This window comes from Ammospiza caudacuta, chromosome 5, assembly GCF_027887145.1.
Source record: "Ammospiza caudacuta isolate bAmmCau1 chromosome 5, bAmmCau1.pri, whole genome shotgun sequence".
NCBI classification, from domain to species: domain Eukaryota; kingdom Metazoa; phylum Chordata; class Aves; order Passeriformes; family Passerellidae; genus Ammospiza; species Ammospiza caudacuta.
The window spans coordinates 30,094,347-30,113,270 of NC_080597.1; the positions used below are offsets into that span (position 1 = coordinate 30,094,347).

The window sequence follows — 18,924 nt, forward strand, 5'->3', positions numbered from 1 at the left end:
AATGTGATAAACATTAATGTACGGCTCAAATGTAAACTTGTTTGATGCATACCTGCACGCTGGCTGCTACAACTGGAGACCCTGAGGCAGAAGATGGTCTGTGTGGAGTTGACAATTGTTTAGTAGCACCCTGCGTTCCACTTCCTGCTCCCCCAGACAGACTAGTCCTACTAGCTCCACTTGAGTTAAGGTTACTGCCTCTGCTGGCAGGTACATTCATTCCAACTCCACCCAGATTATTTTTACCAACAGTCCCAGAAGGAGAAGAGTTGGGCAATTTTGAAGAAGCCTGAGGGTTTTTTGCAGGCTGAAGGCCTGAGGTGCGATTAGAGGACAGCAAATTCACTGTGGGAGACTGCCTGCTGATATTTACACCACTGGTCTGTTTATGAAGGGGGTTGTTGCTGGAGTGACTACTCTGGGAAACTAGTGCACTTGAACTGGAAGAACTGGGTGTTGTTGCAGGCCTGGGGGATGAGGTGGACTTGGATGAAAATTTAGGTGATGCATTGGGCTTGGGTGTCACAGAGGGCTTAGATGAAGTGGGCTTGGGAGAGGCAGCAGGTTTGGGAGAGGCAGCCATGGAGAAGGGAGGCTTGAAACCCTGGGAAGAAACTTGTGACACCATAGCCTTGGCTAAATAGTTACTAGAGGTAGAGGTGCTGCATGTTGTCCGAGAAACCAGTGGGTGAGACACTTGAGAGCCACTTCCAGAGGAAGGATTAGACAAAGGCAGGCGATACACTACAGACTTATCTTGAGCCTTGATCACTGGTGATGAGCAAGAGAGTTTGGGATTACTACTCAATTTCACCACAGGATTGCTCTGTGATTTACTAATAGTTGCTTGTAAGGGAGATACGTATTTCTGTTGTACAGCTGAATGCTGGTGCACCTTTGTCACTTGTGATGTTGAGGAAGTACCACCTTGAGCCTCAGCAGATGATACCAAGATATCCTTGGTTCTTTGAGAGGAGGTGGAAATAGCTGCTTGAGTCTTAGAGGAAGAAATATGAGTCTGAGAAGAGGAGGAAGCAGCTTGGATCTGACCTGACCTCTGCAGTCCTTGTTGAAGTAGTTTGGCTGGCAAAGGCTCTAAGGAAACCTTGGGATTTTGAATTGAAGATCCAGCAATAAGGCCTGAAGAGATACCAGTGTGAACTAAGTCCTGGGGTTTCTTTGGTACTGGCCCTGTATGACCAGCAATAAGACTTGATGAATGGGATGTTTGAGTGGGCTCTACTTTCTTTGAAGTTGCCAGAGGCAACTTACTCATAATGCTTGCTAGTTTCTCTTCCCTCAGCCCAGGGCGAGGTCTGGGTGTTGTTGTGTCTATGGTGGACCCAAGAGGTGATCCCTTGGCACCATTATTGATAACTGCAAGAGCATCAGAAACAGAGTCCAGTGAGGGTGGGTGGAAAGAGAGGTCTTCATCCAGTGAGTCATCCAAGCAGATGGTCTCTGGAGCTGCTGTGCAGCTAGAGCTGGCTGGGGTGCACGCAGCTGCACTGGAACTCAGTACAGAAGCACAACTTGAATTGACTGAAGATATACAGGTTTTCTGTTCTTTTTTTGGACTGGAGTCCTGAAAATGAAGGGATAAGAAACATCAGGTTCAACAGTCTTCCTGAAATTGATTTAAGGTAATCTTTAGAGTAATACTTTTATGCAGACTTTTAATACTTTAAAAAAGACTGTAATACTTTTATTTCAGTAAATTCAGACACACCAAAGATCTACTACTGAAATTTTCATATTAAGATACTTATGATATCTAGGTGCTGGAGCCCTGTGTGCTAATTCAATATTGGATTTAAAAAATCTAGTGTTGTTGCTCCACATAAATAAAAGTGTCCATACAGTGAAGAACAACCAATATTGTGAAGAATAGGGTAACTATTCTGATCACTTACTAAAACTGCTACTGAATTAAGACAACACCTGGTCATGTCAAATGAGGACCTCTATACTATGGTATCCTTCCAACCACACTGTTTTCCAGTGATGCTAAGTTTAACATAAACTGAAAACACACAAAGCACACATTCAAAAATGTGAAACATCACTGCAACTAGTACCTCTTCATAGTCAATTTTCAAAAAAACTACATAGCCTAAAGGGGCAAAGTTATACAGAGGTATTTTGTACTACATTCTTTGAAGTAATGCATCACCAAGCCAATAAGGACTGCCTGAAAAACTTCCTGCAAGAATTTTTCAGGATCAGAGGCAGAAACAGGTTGTATTAAATGGTCACACTGGACCATTAAGTGGTATTCAGATATTTTAATAGGCTTTTACCTTCACTTTGGGTTTAGGGGCCAGAATCACTCTCTTCTTTGCCCTAAAACAGAAGGGATAAATGTTCATCAGAAGACCAAAACAAAAGGCAAGTAATTTTCATTTTAAGTGTTACCTTGATTATATCCCAATGAACTAGAATGATGGCTACAGGAGTCCAGCTTAAATAATAAAACATCCTTGAAATGAAAAATGGTTTAAAATATAGGGGGAAAGAAAAATAGCACACTATCAATTCATTTTCCTGGTCATGTATCTCTATGTAAATTAGTTGCAAAATCAACTGAATTGATGATATAACCTGACATATAGATCAGGGTATATACAGAGAGCTGGTTTTATTTTTCTGGTTTAGAGGAACATTAAAATATCAGTTAATTTCAGCCTCTTAATATTATCAGTTTGCTTTGTCTACACTGAAGTCTTCTAGAATAGCAATAGAATTTCACTTTTTACGTTGACATTTTTGTTCCTGAGGAAGATGCTTCCTATTCTCATTTATTTCAAACTGGATAAAAACAGCTGTTTCTTCCCCCCACAAAAGTGGTTTGTTGCTTATCGACTATTAAAACAGTTGATGTAATTTGTTTGTTGCAAGAAGTAATTTAGCAAACTGTCAGATTTTCTTCTGCAACGTACACAAACTGCAGTTATGCAAGCAAGGACAGCATTAAGGATTATTAGTTATTGGCTTCAACTTAGAGGTTCAGCATTTCACACTTTATTTCTTCAAGGGCAATCAACAGATTTCCATCCTGTAGGCAATATTTGATCCTTTCCTAAGCAACTAGAAATACTTGGTTAAAAAAAGACTTTAATGTAGGTGGACCATGACTCAGTTTTCATGTTATGTAGAAAAATATGTTAATCATATTTATCACAAAAATTGCAATTGGGGTGTTATTTCAAGCCATAACAATTTATTTGAATTCTGACTGAATGTGGACAGCTCCAGAGAGGCACACAGTGTTGTCTGAAAATGAAGATGATAAAATCCCACTAAGATACACAGACTTCTGTGATTAGAGGTATTTTTGAGGAAAAGAACAAAGTAGGAAGTACTGCAGTCTGAGTTCAGTTTAATAGGCTGGATGCCAAAATTTAGGCAGTGTGCAATGCTTTGAGTAAAAGGTATTAATTCAAGAATTAATACCCCTGGAGTTATCTAGCCACTTCACAAGTGAGTTAAAATATAATGCCACAAGAATGTTACAGTTATATGCCTAAATTAAAGCATTAAAGAAGATTATAAGCATCACTGTAAGTATCTTCAAACAAATTCCAAAGTACCTCCCTTTCCTTCCCTCTGTCTAAAACAGGTAGCAGGAAGATGAGAAAAGATGCCCTGCACAACCTAAAGATCTTGTAAAGCAAGTTGTCCCTATGATACTCACGGAGCAGAAGTGAGGTGATTGTGAACACTTCGGCTTTCCTTAAAAAGCATCCTAAAAGAGTGGTGAGAAAAGAAACATGAAATGATTCTACAGACAGACAAACAGCCTCTGACCACCAAATACCCAAATAACCTTTGGTTTTCAGAACTAGCCTTTGATTATCTGTCCCCAAGGGAACTAATGATTACTTTGCAGTGCTGTCATGGTATAGGTCTTGGCATCCATAAACAGAAGATCTAAAGAAATTATAATACTTTGCTGTTGCAGTGTGCTATTATTTTCCAGGTTATTGTTTGATTTGTTGTGTGGTAGTTTTTTGGGCTTTTTTCCCCTTGCTTTTGGAGTGACACAGACCTGTCTTTGTTATTCAATTGAGCCAGGTGTCCGTTTATCTCTTTGCTACTTAGCTACTTTTCTGCCAAGTTTCAAACCCTTTCCTCCCACATCCAGTTGTTAACCCCTCCTGTCCCAAGCAGTTTTTCTCCCTTGTATCCTTTGCCCTTGTGTTCCACTCCCAGTTCTCCTGATTAGCTGAACATTGTATCCTGCCTTGAGACCCGCCCCCCTGTATAAGCTGTTGCTTGCCCCCAGCTCATTGTCTGGGACCCTGAGACTCGGGGAGTGCAACATCAAATAAAGTAACCCGGTGCCACCTCAGGCCCGTGCTGCTGCTGTCCTTTTGTTCTGGGCTGCACCTCCGCTGGTAGCTGGGATTCTGTGGGGCCCCAAAAGTGGAACCGTCGCCCCCCACTGTCACCATCTAGCTGGGACATGAGACACTGTGCCTTTATGCTCAAAATACATCAGTAAACGGCCAAGCAAAAATCAACATAAGAGAATGCTACCTTCTTCAACTGGACAGAAGAAATACACTTTGAATGCTCTCTCCTCAAAGACTAATTAAATAGTTCAAATATAAAAAAAAATACTATTGTAAACTCTTTACACTACAGTCCAACACACCCAACACACTGACCCATAGTCTTGTGTTTGTGGTTATTAATCTCTTGTGGTGTTTTTTTAAAGCAGAGAAGATAAAAGTCAGAACACAGTAACCAAGCTTGTTTCTAGTTTTCTTCAGTACTTTTAGTACTGAATGAACTTTAGTAAAAGTTTTGGAAAGTTTAGTAAAAGAAAAACTTGAGGCTATTGTGTATAATTTCTCTGACTTCAGTTACACTGGACTGACACACACATATTACTACAGAGCCAAGGAACGGCAGGAGCCAGTTTGACACATCTCAATACTTGCTGTGCCTTTATTCAATGTTTTCAGCTCCTTAGTTGCCAAGTGGAAAGTGAAAATGATTGCTGACCTGTACCTATCCAACAGCTTACTACTAAAATGCAGCTATGAATAGACAATGAACACTTGGTCCCCTTCCTTGTTTCCAGATAGGCAAACTAGGAAAGGCAACGTTTTCTTACAGCACTGCCATCACATGGATACTGACCACACCATGAACAGCTGTCTAAACAAGAGCTTTTCACCACTGATAATATAACCTGCAGAGCTGCAATAATTACAAAAAATCTGAGTATCCAAAAATCTCATGTCATCTAGTAAGAAAACACTGATCCTCTCACTACAGTTCAGTGCCTTACTTTTCAGATTCTATTTCCAGCTTCATTTTCACATTTTCTTCACCACACTAACCTCCAAATCTGTATTGCATTGTTCCATCAGAGACTACTGAACACCTATGAAGAACATCATGGAGCAAAACCAACATTCCTTGTTACATGTTTAACGTGCTACCTCCTGACCTATACAGCTTCTTCAGAATATTTCCCTTCCCACCTCCTTCTTGGTTCTTTATCCATTCCTTAATGTTTTCAATTTGGAAATGAAAATTCAGAACTAATCACAGGCCCCAGTAATTTGTAGCAGCATCCTTCAAAGTGAAAGACAAAATTTTAAGTACTATAAAAGGACAGAAATCAGACATGGTACAAGGAAAGGACAGAGCAGTATATGAAGTCCCTTCCACCCTTAACAATCCTTTGATTCTGTCATTTCCAGTTATGATCAATACCTTCCCTCTTCCTTCCCTATATAGCTATAAGAAACATTAAACACAGTTAACTTTGAAAGTGCAAGAAATTTTTCTCCTAAACTAAAACCACAAAGTCCTGATACCATAGACCTATCCTGATCAGTAGGAATTCCTTAAAAAATACATGGTCAATAGATCAGTTTTAGGATTAAATACCTAATTTTTTTTCAAGTTTATATAGTTCCTTCTCACTTGAGGCCATATATAAAAATGAAAAAAATTATAAGCCTTCAGCATAATCCCTAACATAACATCCCAACAAAATGAACATTCAGAATACAAATTACGTAGTGTTTTAGGAATTACCACTGCCAGACTCCAGGAAATACTTTCTTTTCCTCTTTCCATGCAAACCTGTTTGCCTACAAATTATATATTATAACTTCCTTAACAGAAAACAAAAAAGTGCCACTCAGTAGATACAGGACAATTTGTAAATCATTATGGTACTAAAACCACCCAGTTAGTAAATAAAGTGTTGGTGGTCAACAGGAAGTTATGATCTGTCACCTGTTGGGGTTTGTTTGGTCTGTTGGTGGTTTTGGTTTGTTTTGGGGGGCATTCTGGTTTTTTGTTTAGTTTTTGTCTTTTGTTGTTGAAGCCAATTGTATGGATAGTTTAAAAGCTCATGGAAATTTTCAGCAGACTTATCCAATGGAAAGGAGAGAACTGTATGTTTTATGGCTTTCCAATTCAAAGTTTAAACATGCTTCACTTCTATGTATTCTTGAATCACCTCACTATCTCTTGACTATTTCTCCATTATCATCAGTGATCTTTCTGTCCTATCTTCCATTCTTAAACTAAACTGGGATTCTCTGTCTCATCTAATTCAATAAAATCTTCCTAACAGATAACATCAAAGTCATTAGTCTACTTACACAAAAAATTAATAAATTGAACCAAAATTAGTCAGCTGTATGCCAGGAAGTATAAAACTTCATTTGTTCTTTTTGTTACTATTTAACCAGCTATTTCTCCACTGACCAATCATAAAAATATCTCAGTACAGTTATTTTTACAGCTTGAAACAGATTTGACTAAACTAAAATCAAGGTATTAATGAGCAAGTTAAGCAGTTGTATCATTTTGCTTTTACAACCAGATTGAGGTTTGATGAAATAGTCTTTTACCGTGGGTGCTACAGAAAGAAAGAACTAAGGCCAAACCATACTTGGCTCCTCTTTCACCCCAAACCATTAGAAATCTCTGCCAAGCCTGTGTTTCAAAACAGTTGACTATTGCTCCCATTTTATTTCTCCCTCTCTTTTGTGTGGTTGTTTCTTCTTACATCTGTAAGAAGCAAGTCTAGAAACTGGTGTGTTTTTAACTGCTGCAAAACAGAGCATCCCAACTGCAAACAAGAAATAGAGAGCAAGAACCTTAAGTCTGTTGTGAACACTGCTATCAAAATTCTAGCTTATAATTTTAAAGCCTGTGTGAGCAGTCTGATAATGCAGTGTTCCAACATACAGGCAAAACTGATTTCCAGATCATTATCACTTCCTATATCACAAAGAACTTTCCAAGCTGTTACCCTCCCACCTAATACTTCTCCTCAACTGAAGCTTCATGCTCTGTTAGAAGCAGTGGCAAATTCAGTCTCTAGGAGATGATAAAAGCAAATAGCTGTCCAAGGAAGACAGTGGGTTTTTTCACTCTCTGTCTTACAATCAACACAGAAAATTCATTTTAGAAAAATATTTGTTCTTCTAAACTATTCCAGCTTCACAAACATACTGCTAAGGTCCAACCAATATCAATAGTACATGGTTGAGTCAATGTAAGACAATAAGTAGGAACTGAAGACATCATTAACACCAAAATTGGAGCAGATACCTAAAGCAGTTATCTTACCTTGCCTGCATCCAGCCTTTAGGCCAAAGTGGTTTCACTTCTGTTTCCATAAAGGTTTTGAGGTAATCTTCAGCAGACTGACTTCTATTTGGCTCTAGCTCATAACATCCCAGCTTGATCTTGACAAGATTACACAACAGAGACCTGCAAAAAGAAACTAAATATATTGAAAGACACAGTCCTTTCAAAAGTTCAGCAGAAAGAGGCTAAGAAATTGAAGCTGCTGTCTACTGATAGTTGCAGGAAGTGCTCAGTTCCAACTGTGTTTTTTGGAAGTTTATACTGCACAAAGTATTGCTACTACAAACTCATATGCTCTACCATTGAAATCCATTCTACACTGAGTACTTCAGAGAATTCTTTCTGATAGGGATTTTGTCTTTTGATCTTAAAAATCTAAAAGTGCACACAGTTAAGTAACATCATCCTTTTAGAGACTCTTGAACGAAAAAAGCAACAGATTTAAGTACCTCTCCCCTCCAGGTCAGTCCAAGCTATATTGCTAGTACATATTTTATGAAGCTTTCTTCCCTGCTGTCTTCACATACTAAAAAGACTCGTTGAGAGAAGTCCATCAGCCCCTTTTAGTAATACATACGTATATATACACACACACACACTTGTACTAAAATTATCTTAGATCTTGCATGAGAAATTACTAATTTAGAAAGATGTGCTTGCTTAAAAGTCTAGATTATTTAAATAATAGTCATTTCAGTTTTTCAGAAAAATCTGTTCTAGGAAACCAAACTCTAGTATCTGATCATTTCAGATAAGAATCTGTGCTACACTTGAGAGATAAAGAATTTCTGCTCAGAGGGAACAGAAGGGGTTAAGATTAATACATTTTTCAAGTTGTTGTTGGATTGGGAGGCTTGCCAAATCAATATCACCAATCTTGATGGCCTATCCTCCTGTGGCAGACATCTCTAATGCTCACTGGTGTTTTGTAATGTATTCTAGAAAGGTGAGAAGCAGCCATAACACTGCTTACACACCTGTTCTTTGCCTAAAGAAGCTCAAAGTCCTGGAGTCAGAAAATTCTCATGTATTTGGATAAAGCAAAAAAAAACAAGCAGTGAAACTTGAAAGGGTTGGACACAGAATTATTTTCCTTTTGAGTTAAAGATGAAGATGTTTCACCGTAACAGAATTCCAGTTTGCCTATTTAACACCAACACTCTTCCAAACTCCTTCAAGGTGTAACTCTGGGGAAAATTATTTATGCAACAGTATCATGTAATAAAATCATCTTGGAGATCCCTTTATAAAGTCAGTGAACATTCTTGGTCTTACCTCACTGTGTCATCCCAGTGAAACTTCTTTCTGGGTCCAACAACCCTCTTTCCAGGTTTCTCATCATCATCTTCCTCTGATCCATTTTTCTCTCGTTCATCTTCTGCTTGCAACCTACAGTTGGAACAATTATTTTATTTAGAACTATACGACACAAACAAAGTATTTCATTAAAAAGGAGTGTCATTCTAGGTGTTGGGGGCAAAAACAACCCACAGAGGATCTATTTTCAGATTTTTGCTACACTTCCTTGTAGGATAAACAGTTTAATCTCCCTCTCCCCCACTGCTTTCTCATTCTCAGAGAAATGAAAAGGACACACTCTACAGATGCTTTCAATCATGTTCCTATAAGCTTTAAGCAATGCCTCTACTGGGAACTGGCAGGATACTTACCAAACTATGAATACCTTTCCAAGTCTAAATTTACTTAACTACGATTGAAACAATTACCATGAACAAGGACAAAATATATCAATAACCTCCACACACCATCCTCCTCCATTAATCCACCATTTTAGGAATCAACCAGTAATCCTTCAGATTATTTTTTCTATCAAGACCTATCTCGCTCAGTTAATGGAATTTCTCACTGACATCAGACAATAACACACAAAATTAAGTAATTTGCACAATTAAAGAAAAACACCCTTAAACTGGAGCTGAGTGATTTTCTGAACTAAGGAAGTAAACAACATGGATACAAACTTCCAGCTGGGTTCTAAATAGGCTTGCACAGCCTCCAGAATAACCTACTTGGCATTCTTGGCTTGATTGCGGGCCTGACAGTCCTCCTGATACTTGCATAACTGTTCAGGCATGACGTTACTGACAGCCAGCTTCAGCTTCTGCAATGGCTCTCTCAAGCGGTCATCCTGTGAAAAGAGGAGTACCAAAATAATCCTATTAGATGTAAAATAAAGAGCATTTCAGACAGTCTCATGAAAATTTCTGGATCACTCCCAAGGTAACATTCCCAGCACTATTTATGGACTGCGACAGACATACTTCTACATGGCACTTGAATCCTGTTAGGTGCAACAGCACTATATAAATGCATGTAAGTCTTGAGATGAGACACAACAAAAGATAGTCACAAATATATGTGCCATGAACATCCCAAAACATTATGGCATTATCTCTTTAAATAATGCTTTTAAATTAAAATAGGAGAAAAACTTAGAGGGAAAAAACTTAAGGAGGAAAAAGTGAAATAAACTGACCAATCAATATCTCAGCATTTGCAAATAAATAGCCTATTAATCAGGTCTCCAAAAACTGTGGTATAAAAACATCCTAGGTAGTGAATAAAATATGAATATGTATTATATTATCCAAGTGGTAGATTGTTACGACATGCAATTTATGTGCCTGAAAGGTAAGGGCTATGTATTTAGAATGGTCTCCAAATATTAAGAATTTCAAACATTAAGGTAATACACTATACACTTCCCTACATGTTTTAAATTCACTTTCTGCATCTTCTGACTTCACATTATTAATTTTAATTGCTTATTGAAAAGAACTGGAATATTCTTTTATGTTTATCTGCTTATAAATAACAGCATTTGAATCTGTTTGCCTTGTTAGCAAGCACTGAGATCTCTACATTCATTTCCAGATCCTTTGGAAGATTTAGTCCTGGATTTTATCTAAAGAATCCGGTCAGGGTACTTCAGACCACAGATAACTTTTCTGTTCCACAGGAAAATAATCTTCAAAAGAAAAGTAACTGAAAATGGCATACAAAGTATTTGTAAGATCTAGCCACAAAAGGAAATTTGAACAAATAATACAGGCAGGGTCATCTATTATCCACACGGTCTTCCTGTTTTTCTTGACACCAAAGTGAAAACAAAAGTACGTATTTTTAGCCTATCACAACCATTATCACTGTGGCTTTCTAATTCTGCTGCTTTGATATGTACTCTAAGACTACAGTAATACTTAGTGATGACAGCAGAAACACTCCTTAATAGCCTGTATCCAGCTTTCACGATGAAAGCACTTCTTTCTCAACTAAAGACTCTGAAATACTTAAAATATTTGTTCCCAACTAGTGACAATATCATGTATATGGAAAGAAGCTTTTCAACTTATCTAGCAACTGACCCAAAACATTTTTCTTGATTTGAGGCTGTGTGGCTACTGCTCTACTCTGCTGCAGCAAGGAGAACTGACTGTCATATAACTGCCTCCTGCTGGAGCTGCTCTCCCCATCCTTACCTGGACATTGAGGTGTAACTTCTTCAGGCGCTTTATAAGCGTGTCCTTATTGCACGGCACGAAAGCCTCCAGGTGTGAGTAGACTCCATTGCGGATGGCAGGATTCACCTCCTGCAGCTGCAGCTCAATGCTGACAAACAGGAGACAGTCAGACACACTCCAAGGTAAAGATGACTTCTGAACAAAAACCTTAGGAAGCTTTGGAAGCATAGCATATTCTAGCTATGCATATTAAAAATAGCGGCTTGAGATATTTTCAGATAAGCTTTTTTGTAAAAGGAAGAAGTCCTAATCAATGGCAAGAAACCATTCACATATGTAGTTGTCCAGCAATGTTGAACATTCAAAAACATTAAAAAAATCAAATAATTCAAATTTAGTTTACACCCACCACTGTGAATCAAAATTGAGAGACTTTGTGATAGTCTTCTAGAGATTACTTTTGTTTCATAGATTATGAACACAGAACTTTCTGTGTTAAACCCTTAATTGAAGATTACAGAGAAAAAAAATCTGGTGTTTGCCCTCATGAAAGGTGAAGGTCCTTTGAGTAACAAAAGTGGGAGACAGGAGTAAATAAAGACAACTTTTTTGAATTTTACACATGAAGTCAAGGACCAGGGCACTACAAAACATTTTACACTGGATAAAGACACACAGGCATGACAGGAATTGTACACATACATAAGTCTCTTTAGCTAGTAACTAGCTTAGACTGATCTACCTTCATTGACTTTTAAGGGATTTGTTGGAACAACCTCAATAATACTTCCTTTCCTCTTCTGTACTTTTCCTTTCACCCCCTTTCCAAAAAGGAAAGGTTCTACAGATAAGCACTTACTCCAGAAGAATATTATTCATGTCTTGTGTGAAAAATTTCTTCCTGCCTTCTTCATCAAACATCTTGGCAGCCTAAAAACACACAAAAAAAAAAAAAAAAAATTCAGGTTCACAGAGTATTTTCAACCAACAATCTTTGTATCTTTACTTTTACAGCCACATCATATTATTGTTTCCCAGAAAATGTTACTTGGAAAAAAATACCGAAAACCAAGCTATTCTCAGCTGTTTAGAAAAAACTGAGGACTGTTACTGTTATATACAAATATACACACCTTGCTCTAGGGCAGACAATCATTCTGTTTAGGATCTGCCTGGACCACTGATGTTAACACATTCATCTTTTGAATAACCATTAAGAAAATTGTAGATGCTTTATCGCCATCAACACCACCAACATTCTACTATCTCTGTTTTAAAAAGAGAAGCATTGTTTGACAGGTCAAGAAGGCAAGAGCATTAACACATTTCTACTCCATCTTTTTCTACCTGTTATGTGCCTCATCCAGTTGCATCATTCCAGCTTAGAGCTCTCTCAAACCTTCACTGCAATTTCTACAACAGGATTATATATGATAGAGGAATACCTCATCCCTCTTTTCTGCTGCTGTCCAGCATTCTTGCCATCCTTAGACTGTATCTTTAGTATTTTGTCTGGTATTTTTGTCCTTTTTATCAGAAGTTTTTACTGATCTCCCAGCAATTGCCATGCAGAATCCCTTTACCTTTGTTCTTATCACCTAGATACATTTTTTTTCCACAAGGAATGACAGCTTATAGGACAAAGCCAATTCCCTGTACCATTTTACAAAAATCAGTAAGAACCTTTCTCTAGAGTACATCTACTCTGTAGAAATTCAGAAGCTGAGAAAAAAAGAGCCCTTAAAAACATCAATGGAGTAGTGACTTGCAACAATGTAGCTAAAAACTACAAGTAAGTCCAAGTGTTAACACGATTAAATTAATTTATCACTAATACTTACTGTTCTTGCTCTTTTTAACTGACCATTTAAATTTGAAAGAAAAATGTTTTCTAAAAATTGTGAACTCTACCTCTCTTCCTGTCTGAACTGCACAGGAAAAGAGTGTGACACTCAAAGGTGTAAGGTAGCCCCTTGTCTGAATGCTTTATCACTTCAGTCATGAACACTGATACTGGAGCTTAAGTTCCTGCAAGGACTGCATTTCACTCATTGCTTTCTACCATAAATACAGCTGCTGAGGGGATGGTACTATCTGTTTAAGAACACTGAAGCATTTGTCCTGCTAAAAAAATTAGAAAGGTTACGGATGCCTTCAAGTGATAGGGTACCAAAAAGACAATTCAGAAAGTCTTAAATCCAGGATCTTTATGCTTAATTAACACAAGGATTAGAGTCATAATCTGGTTTATATAACGCAGAAGGAAAAAGCTTTGACATTTTAGTCCCAGGTAGATCTTGAAAGGCAATTCCAGTGTTATACTATTATGCTGGACAACACTGCTGGCTTTTGAAGACAGCAACGCCGGCAGATTCAAAAACTTCATCACTATTACTAACTACGGTTGGGTTTTATTTCCAGAGTGCTTATCTTGACAGTGACCTCAAAAACAGAGGAAAAACCTCTTTTATTTACTTTTCTGCCTGTATACAATATTGCCTTTTGTCACGGTAGTACAGAATAACCCACTCAGGGAACCATAACACATGAATCTACCAAAGGAAGTCAGGAAGTTTTTATTGCCTTTAGACAGTGGCTTTCCAATCTTATTATTTTTTAAATTTTGATATATTGTACCACATCCTTGGAGCGTAGGCTTCTTCCTACAGCTTTGTAAACTTTTCTTTGTGCTACAGAGATCTAAATCTGCAAGAGTCTGGTAAATGTTTGACAAGACTCATTTTTAGTGCTTTCTAGATGTCTGATTGCAATTTACAGGAGGCATGGAAGTTGCAATCTTTAAGTCAACATACAGTCTAGCTGCTCCCAAGTATAAACTTAAACTTCCTCTGCTTAGCCTGGAATCTTTCAGAAGACACTGTCAAAAATGGAAGAGTTCCCAGCTGGTCTAGAGGAAGGTGTCCCTGCTCACAGCAGGGGAATTGGAGTGGATGATCTTAAAGGGCCCTTCCAACCCAAACCATTTTATGGTTCTATCAGGAGTTATGTTTTCTAAGAGCCGCTGAATTAAAGATGCCTCCCAACTGGTTTGAGATTGCAATACAGAGAAGCAACATGAATTAACTTGGGGTAGGTCACTAACACTTCCTGAATTTTGGCCTAATCCATTTCTGCACTTTTGCTAGAAGCTTTTTGTTGATTCATAGCAAAATTAACCTGCATACTGAGAGGTAGACAGAAGCTCCTTCACTTCAGTAAATAATTCCTTGGCTGTATTTAGCTTGGTATGTTTAAAAATAAATAAGAAAACTAGAAGACATTTCTATAGAGGTAAGAGCAAAGCAAACTCTGGAATTGTTTAAATTATTTTTTGTCCAAAAAAGGAAGTATGTTTTGAAAAAGCAGTTAACTATGAGTAAAGAAAAGCTGCACTTTATTCTAAGTAAGGAAAAGCTGCACTTTATTCTAAGTAAGGAAAAGCTTTAATATAATAATCTGAACAAGCAACAAATTTATTCTCAACTTAGGATAACATCCATAACTGAAACAAGGAGTACGTAATACCTTAATAGTTCTGATCCCTTTCAATAACTTACTGGAATATTTGTAACTTGTTAATTTAACATCTTTCATCCCATTTTTGAGAACTTCAGATTTCATTCTAACCTCCCAGAAGAAAAAGTTCAGTTTTGTGGTTGGTTGGTTTGTTTTTTGTAGTTGGGTGGTGGTTTCTGGTTTTGGTGGCTTTTTTTACTTGGGTTGGTTTTTTTTTTGTTTGTTTTCAGGTTGGTTTTTTTTTTTTTTTTTAACTGGCAAGTTAAAGCCAAAAACCCTGGATCCAAAATACATGGATTTGTAAGCTGCATATTACATATTTCAGGTAACCTCCTCCAATGTAAGAAAACACCCATTCATTCCATTTTATCAAATAATAATTCAAGTTAAAATAACACTGGTATTTCCATTATGGAGAAAACCCCATAAATAAATGAAAATTACAAGTTATTGTACATAAAAGATTTAGAAAACCCAGTTTCCAATGTGAAACAAACACTGCTAAAACAATTGACCTGCATCATCTCTGCCTGTTTTCATCTGAGTATAAACACAGCCTTCAAGATTGCCATTAACATCAGTTCTTCATTTCTAAAGTTTCAGCCAGCAATTCAAGGATGACACTCAAGGTCCTAATTGTTCTTCCTTGTTCTCTCAGATTCTTGAATGCAATCCACTACCAGCGAATTCATACTTACTGTTCGAAGGTCTCCAATGCGCTTTTCAAGTAGCACAGGCAGACCTTCAGGGAGGGCAGGCACCTGCTTGGGTGTCATCACCTGAGAGGTGTAGGTTGCCTGAGTGACATTTCCATTCTCTCCTGACAGCTCAGAGACCGGGCTGCCATCAGAAGTGCCATCAAGCAACTTGTCAAAGTCAATGTCCCCCAACATCTCCAGGGCACTTTCAGTTTCTTGCAGGAGCTCAGGTTCATTTGTGCTACCAAAAATGGAGAGGACAGGATCATTGATCCTAAGATTCAAGTCAGAGATTTCATTTCCTGCACTGAGAGAGGAGGAAGGAATTTTACTAGGGGTAGAGGTTGCAACAGTCGCTGGAGGTTTTGGACTAGGTTCCTTCTTCCTCATGGCTTCCTTCTCCTTTTGAAATTTACGGATCATGGCAGCCAGAGAGAGAGAGTCTTTATATAATTTCTTTTTCTTCTTCTCAGACTTGTGTGAATTTAAGGCCATTACTCTGTAGAGGAAAGAAATCTTTCATTAGCATGTGACTTCTGAGGCCTTAGTAACCTTTAACAAGACAACTCAAAGTTTAGTACAATTAAAATTTAGCGGGGGAAGCAGTACTTCAGAACATTTTATCAATTACCATAAACCTTAGGTCATGTGATTACATGTTCTCTAACTGATCTGTTACATTTTATATACATTAAGGCAAAGGTTACTTCATTTTGACTTCTCAATTTAATTAAGGAGAAGTTGGCACAAGTGTTAAAACTCACAGCAGATTTACAGTACTAAAATACTTAAATTTGCCTCTCAATACTGCTGAATGGTGGCAGGTTGCCTGTACAGCATGTATGTTAAAAAAATTCCTTTCATTGCTAAAAATTTTTAAATGCAGGCTCAAAATCTATATTTTTTTAAACTGAGAACATTCCACCAATTTTTCACCTTGATGAAAAATTAAGTCAATAAATTTTCAATATTCAATGAGAATATTCACAGTAAGACAGCCTCCATCCACTCAGCAATAGCTTTCTAGCAGTCACCTAATCTAGCCCCACCACCTTAATCTTTCTATGCTGGCCTCAGAACTGGGGAAAGCACAAAGTCAGTAAGAAATACATAGAAGAATAATTAAACTGTATTTACAGCTTTACAGATGAGAAACAAAGAGATAAGAAAAACATTATTTTTCAATAGAAGATGCAATTCCTAGAGCTAGCTTAGATGCTGGGTAGGACAATGATACTTTATGCTATTCATAATACTCAATTTATTTTCTCTAATTTGTCTTTCCTTATTCCTGGTGCAAAGTTTCAGGGGACAAAAATTTAGCCTGTAGGACTGGGTAATATAAAAACCCCACACAAATTCTGAAACAAAATCTATAAGACAGTTTAAAAGTACAATATTCAAAAGAGCTGTAATGATCTTGCTATGGCACACAGTCTCAAAGCCAAACCTCAAATATAATTGAAGGGTTCTAATGAAGAAAAAGAAACCCACCCCAACTGCTTAGGAACTTTCATTTTCCGAGGCTTCTTCTCCTTCTCTGTCCCTTCATCTTTTCGCTTGCGTTTCTTCATTCCACGATCTTCACTTTCTTTCAACTTTGCTATCTAGAAAAGAGATCAAATAAAGGACAATGGTTCTCCCACCCTAAAGGACTTCTACAGCAAGAAACTTTAAGTTTTCTTTACACTTTCCAATTCAGAGGCAGGAAAAACACCTTAATGTGTGTAAAGGCAAATGGTACCACAGATTCCCAGCAGCAGTTTCAGTTACTGACAAGTGTTAATCATGAATCATTTTTAAACAGTTATGAAATTTAGAGTTTTCAGTAATATAAATACTGTAAGGTACATGCAGAATGCTGTCCAGCCAGTATGGCCAATGGCTACCTTGGAAGATGGAATTCCTGCACCTTCTTCTGCTACCAAAGTTCCATTGCTGACCATGAAGCTGACCACTATGAAGTATCTTGGCTGGTCAATACAGACCATCTATCTCCCCTCCCTTGCCCATCCTTAGATTATCTGAGGGTGCAGGGCAGGGAAACAGAAAGCCTTCAGACTGTGCATCAGCCAGCAACAGGCAAACTTCTGGTGTAGTCATCAACACTTTTAGTCACAAATCAAAACCATATCATCGTACAGGCTGCTAGAAAGAACACTATCTGCATCACAGTGAGAGTCAGTACAAGAACCTTAAAATTAAGCGTTGTAGAGCAGAAAAGAACACCAGGAAGCACTAAGTTCTCAGAAATAGCATGCAACTTGTAAATGTCAGATTGCAATTATGCTTGCATTGACTGTAACTTGTCAAAGTTGATAGAACAGCAGCATGCTGTTTGGAAAGATTGTGTATATAATTTTAATATAGCTATTCTTATTAACTGAATTTATTTTAACAGGTATTTTGGTTTAAAATATGGTTTATTGGTAAATATGTTTAAATTTGGTTTACAATTCTCAGTATTAGGAACAATTTCATATCATGCAAACTTTGTGCAAAAATTAAGAAGAGTAGTGATGAATTTAAAGTCTCATCTTGTATAATAAAATGATTACAAAATTACAGAATAATCTGTCAGTTCAAGATGGGTGGACACAACTTGTCAGGCTGCCTAAACAGATGCTTAGTCTTACAAGACTGAATAGCCTGTGGACATCCTGAGTTAGTTACTGAATGCTAATACATGAGCCACAAAACAAAATGCAATAAAAAGCAGTACCACGCATCATTCTGCTTTTGGACTCTTCATCTGAGCCATTCTAAGTGTATCAAATATTTCCAATGTCCACTTAGCTTTTATTTCTGTAAAAAAGCCTTAATTAAAATCACTCACTTTAGGTGGCCTATGCTTTTTGTCTTCTGCAAAGTCTTCATCCTCTGATTCAGATGCCTGGCGAAACTGCAGTGTACCAGTGTTAATATAAAACCCTCCATATTTGGTTGTCAGGGATGCAGGAACCAATTCATCATACTGGGCAGGAAAAGGAAGATGAATTTATCAGCATTTCTTAATAAACTAAACATGTATTTCATTCACCAGTCCCTATACATAAAAATATATATACACCAATTCACAGCACAGCTTGCTAGAATAGAAACAGGAGAGCAATTTTATAGAAAAATAACTGGCTGAAGCAGAGAACATTAATAACACAGAGTATCCTTTCAACACAATGCTCTTTTCTTAACAAAAGGGCAGCATTACAGCATTAAAACTGCTGCTTTCTCAAGGCAACTCACCACAGTGCCCTGCTCAAAACCCTAATTCTTTTTAAAAGTTCTCCAAAATCTTATTTTGTTAAAAATGCTATCCCAGACATAACAAACTTCACCACAGTAACTGTTACCTTATTTCCAATTTTAGATGTTTAATACAACATCACCTCTTAAACAAATATCACAATTCCAGGACTTTTTTAATTTGAAGGCAAACATTCTCACTTTGTTCAGACAATTTTAAAACCACAACATGTTTCAAACTATCAATAGTTTATTTTGAAAAGTATTTAGTATTTATGAAGAAATTTCCAAGTTAGAATCATAAAGCCGAATCTAAAAAATACTAAAATCCAAAGACATAGAAAAAGTGGTCAATA

The 18,924-nt window shown here is 37.4% G+C and overlaps 1 protein-coding gene across 1 annotated transcript in view; it reads right to left on the reverse strand.

Annotated features, from left to right (window-relative positions):
* Nucleotides 1-18,924, reverse strand: part of UBN2 (ubinuclein 2) — a 52,352-nt gene that overhangs the window by 15,023 nt on the left and 18,405 nt on the right. Inside the window, exons 4-14 of the mRNA XM_058805881.1 lie at nucleotides 18,162-18,299; nucleotides 16,820-16,932; nucleotides 15,326-15,824; nucleotides 11,971-12,041; nucleotides 11,130-11,259; nucleotides 9,660-9,778; nucleotides 8,905-9,018; nucleotides 7,609-7,752; nucleotides 3,695-3,745; nucleotides 2,301-2,343; nucleotides 53-1,585 (exon numbers count right to left, since the gene is read on the reverse strand). Coding sequence (XP_058661864.1) covers nucleotides 53-1,585; nucleotides 2,301-2,343; nucleotides 3,695-3,745; nucleotides 7,609-7,752; nucleotides 8,905-9,018; nucleotides 9,660-9,778; nucleotides 11,130-11,259; nucleotides 11,971-12,041; nucleotides 15,326-15,824; nucleotides 16,820-16,932; nucleotides 18,162-18,299 — 2,955 coding nt within the window. The remainder of the gene's footprint in view (nucleotides 1-52; nucleotides 1,586-2,300; nucleotides 2,344-3,694; nucleotides 3,746-7,608; nucleotides 7,753-8,904; nucleotides 9,019-9,659; nucleotides 9,779-11,129; nucleotides 11,260-11,970; nucleotides 12,042-15,325; nucleotides 15,825-16,819; nucleotides 16,933-18,161; nucleotides 18,300-18,924) is intronic.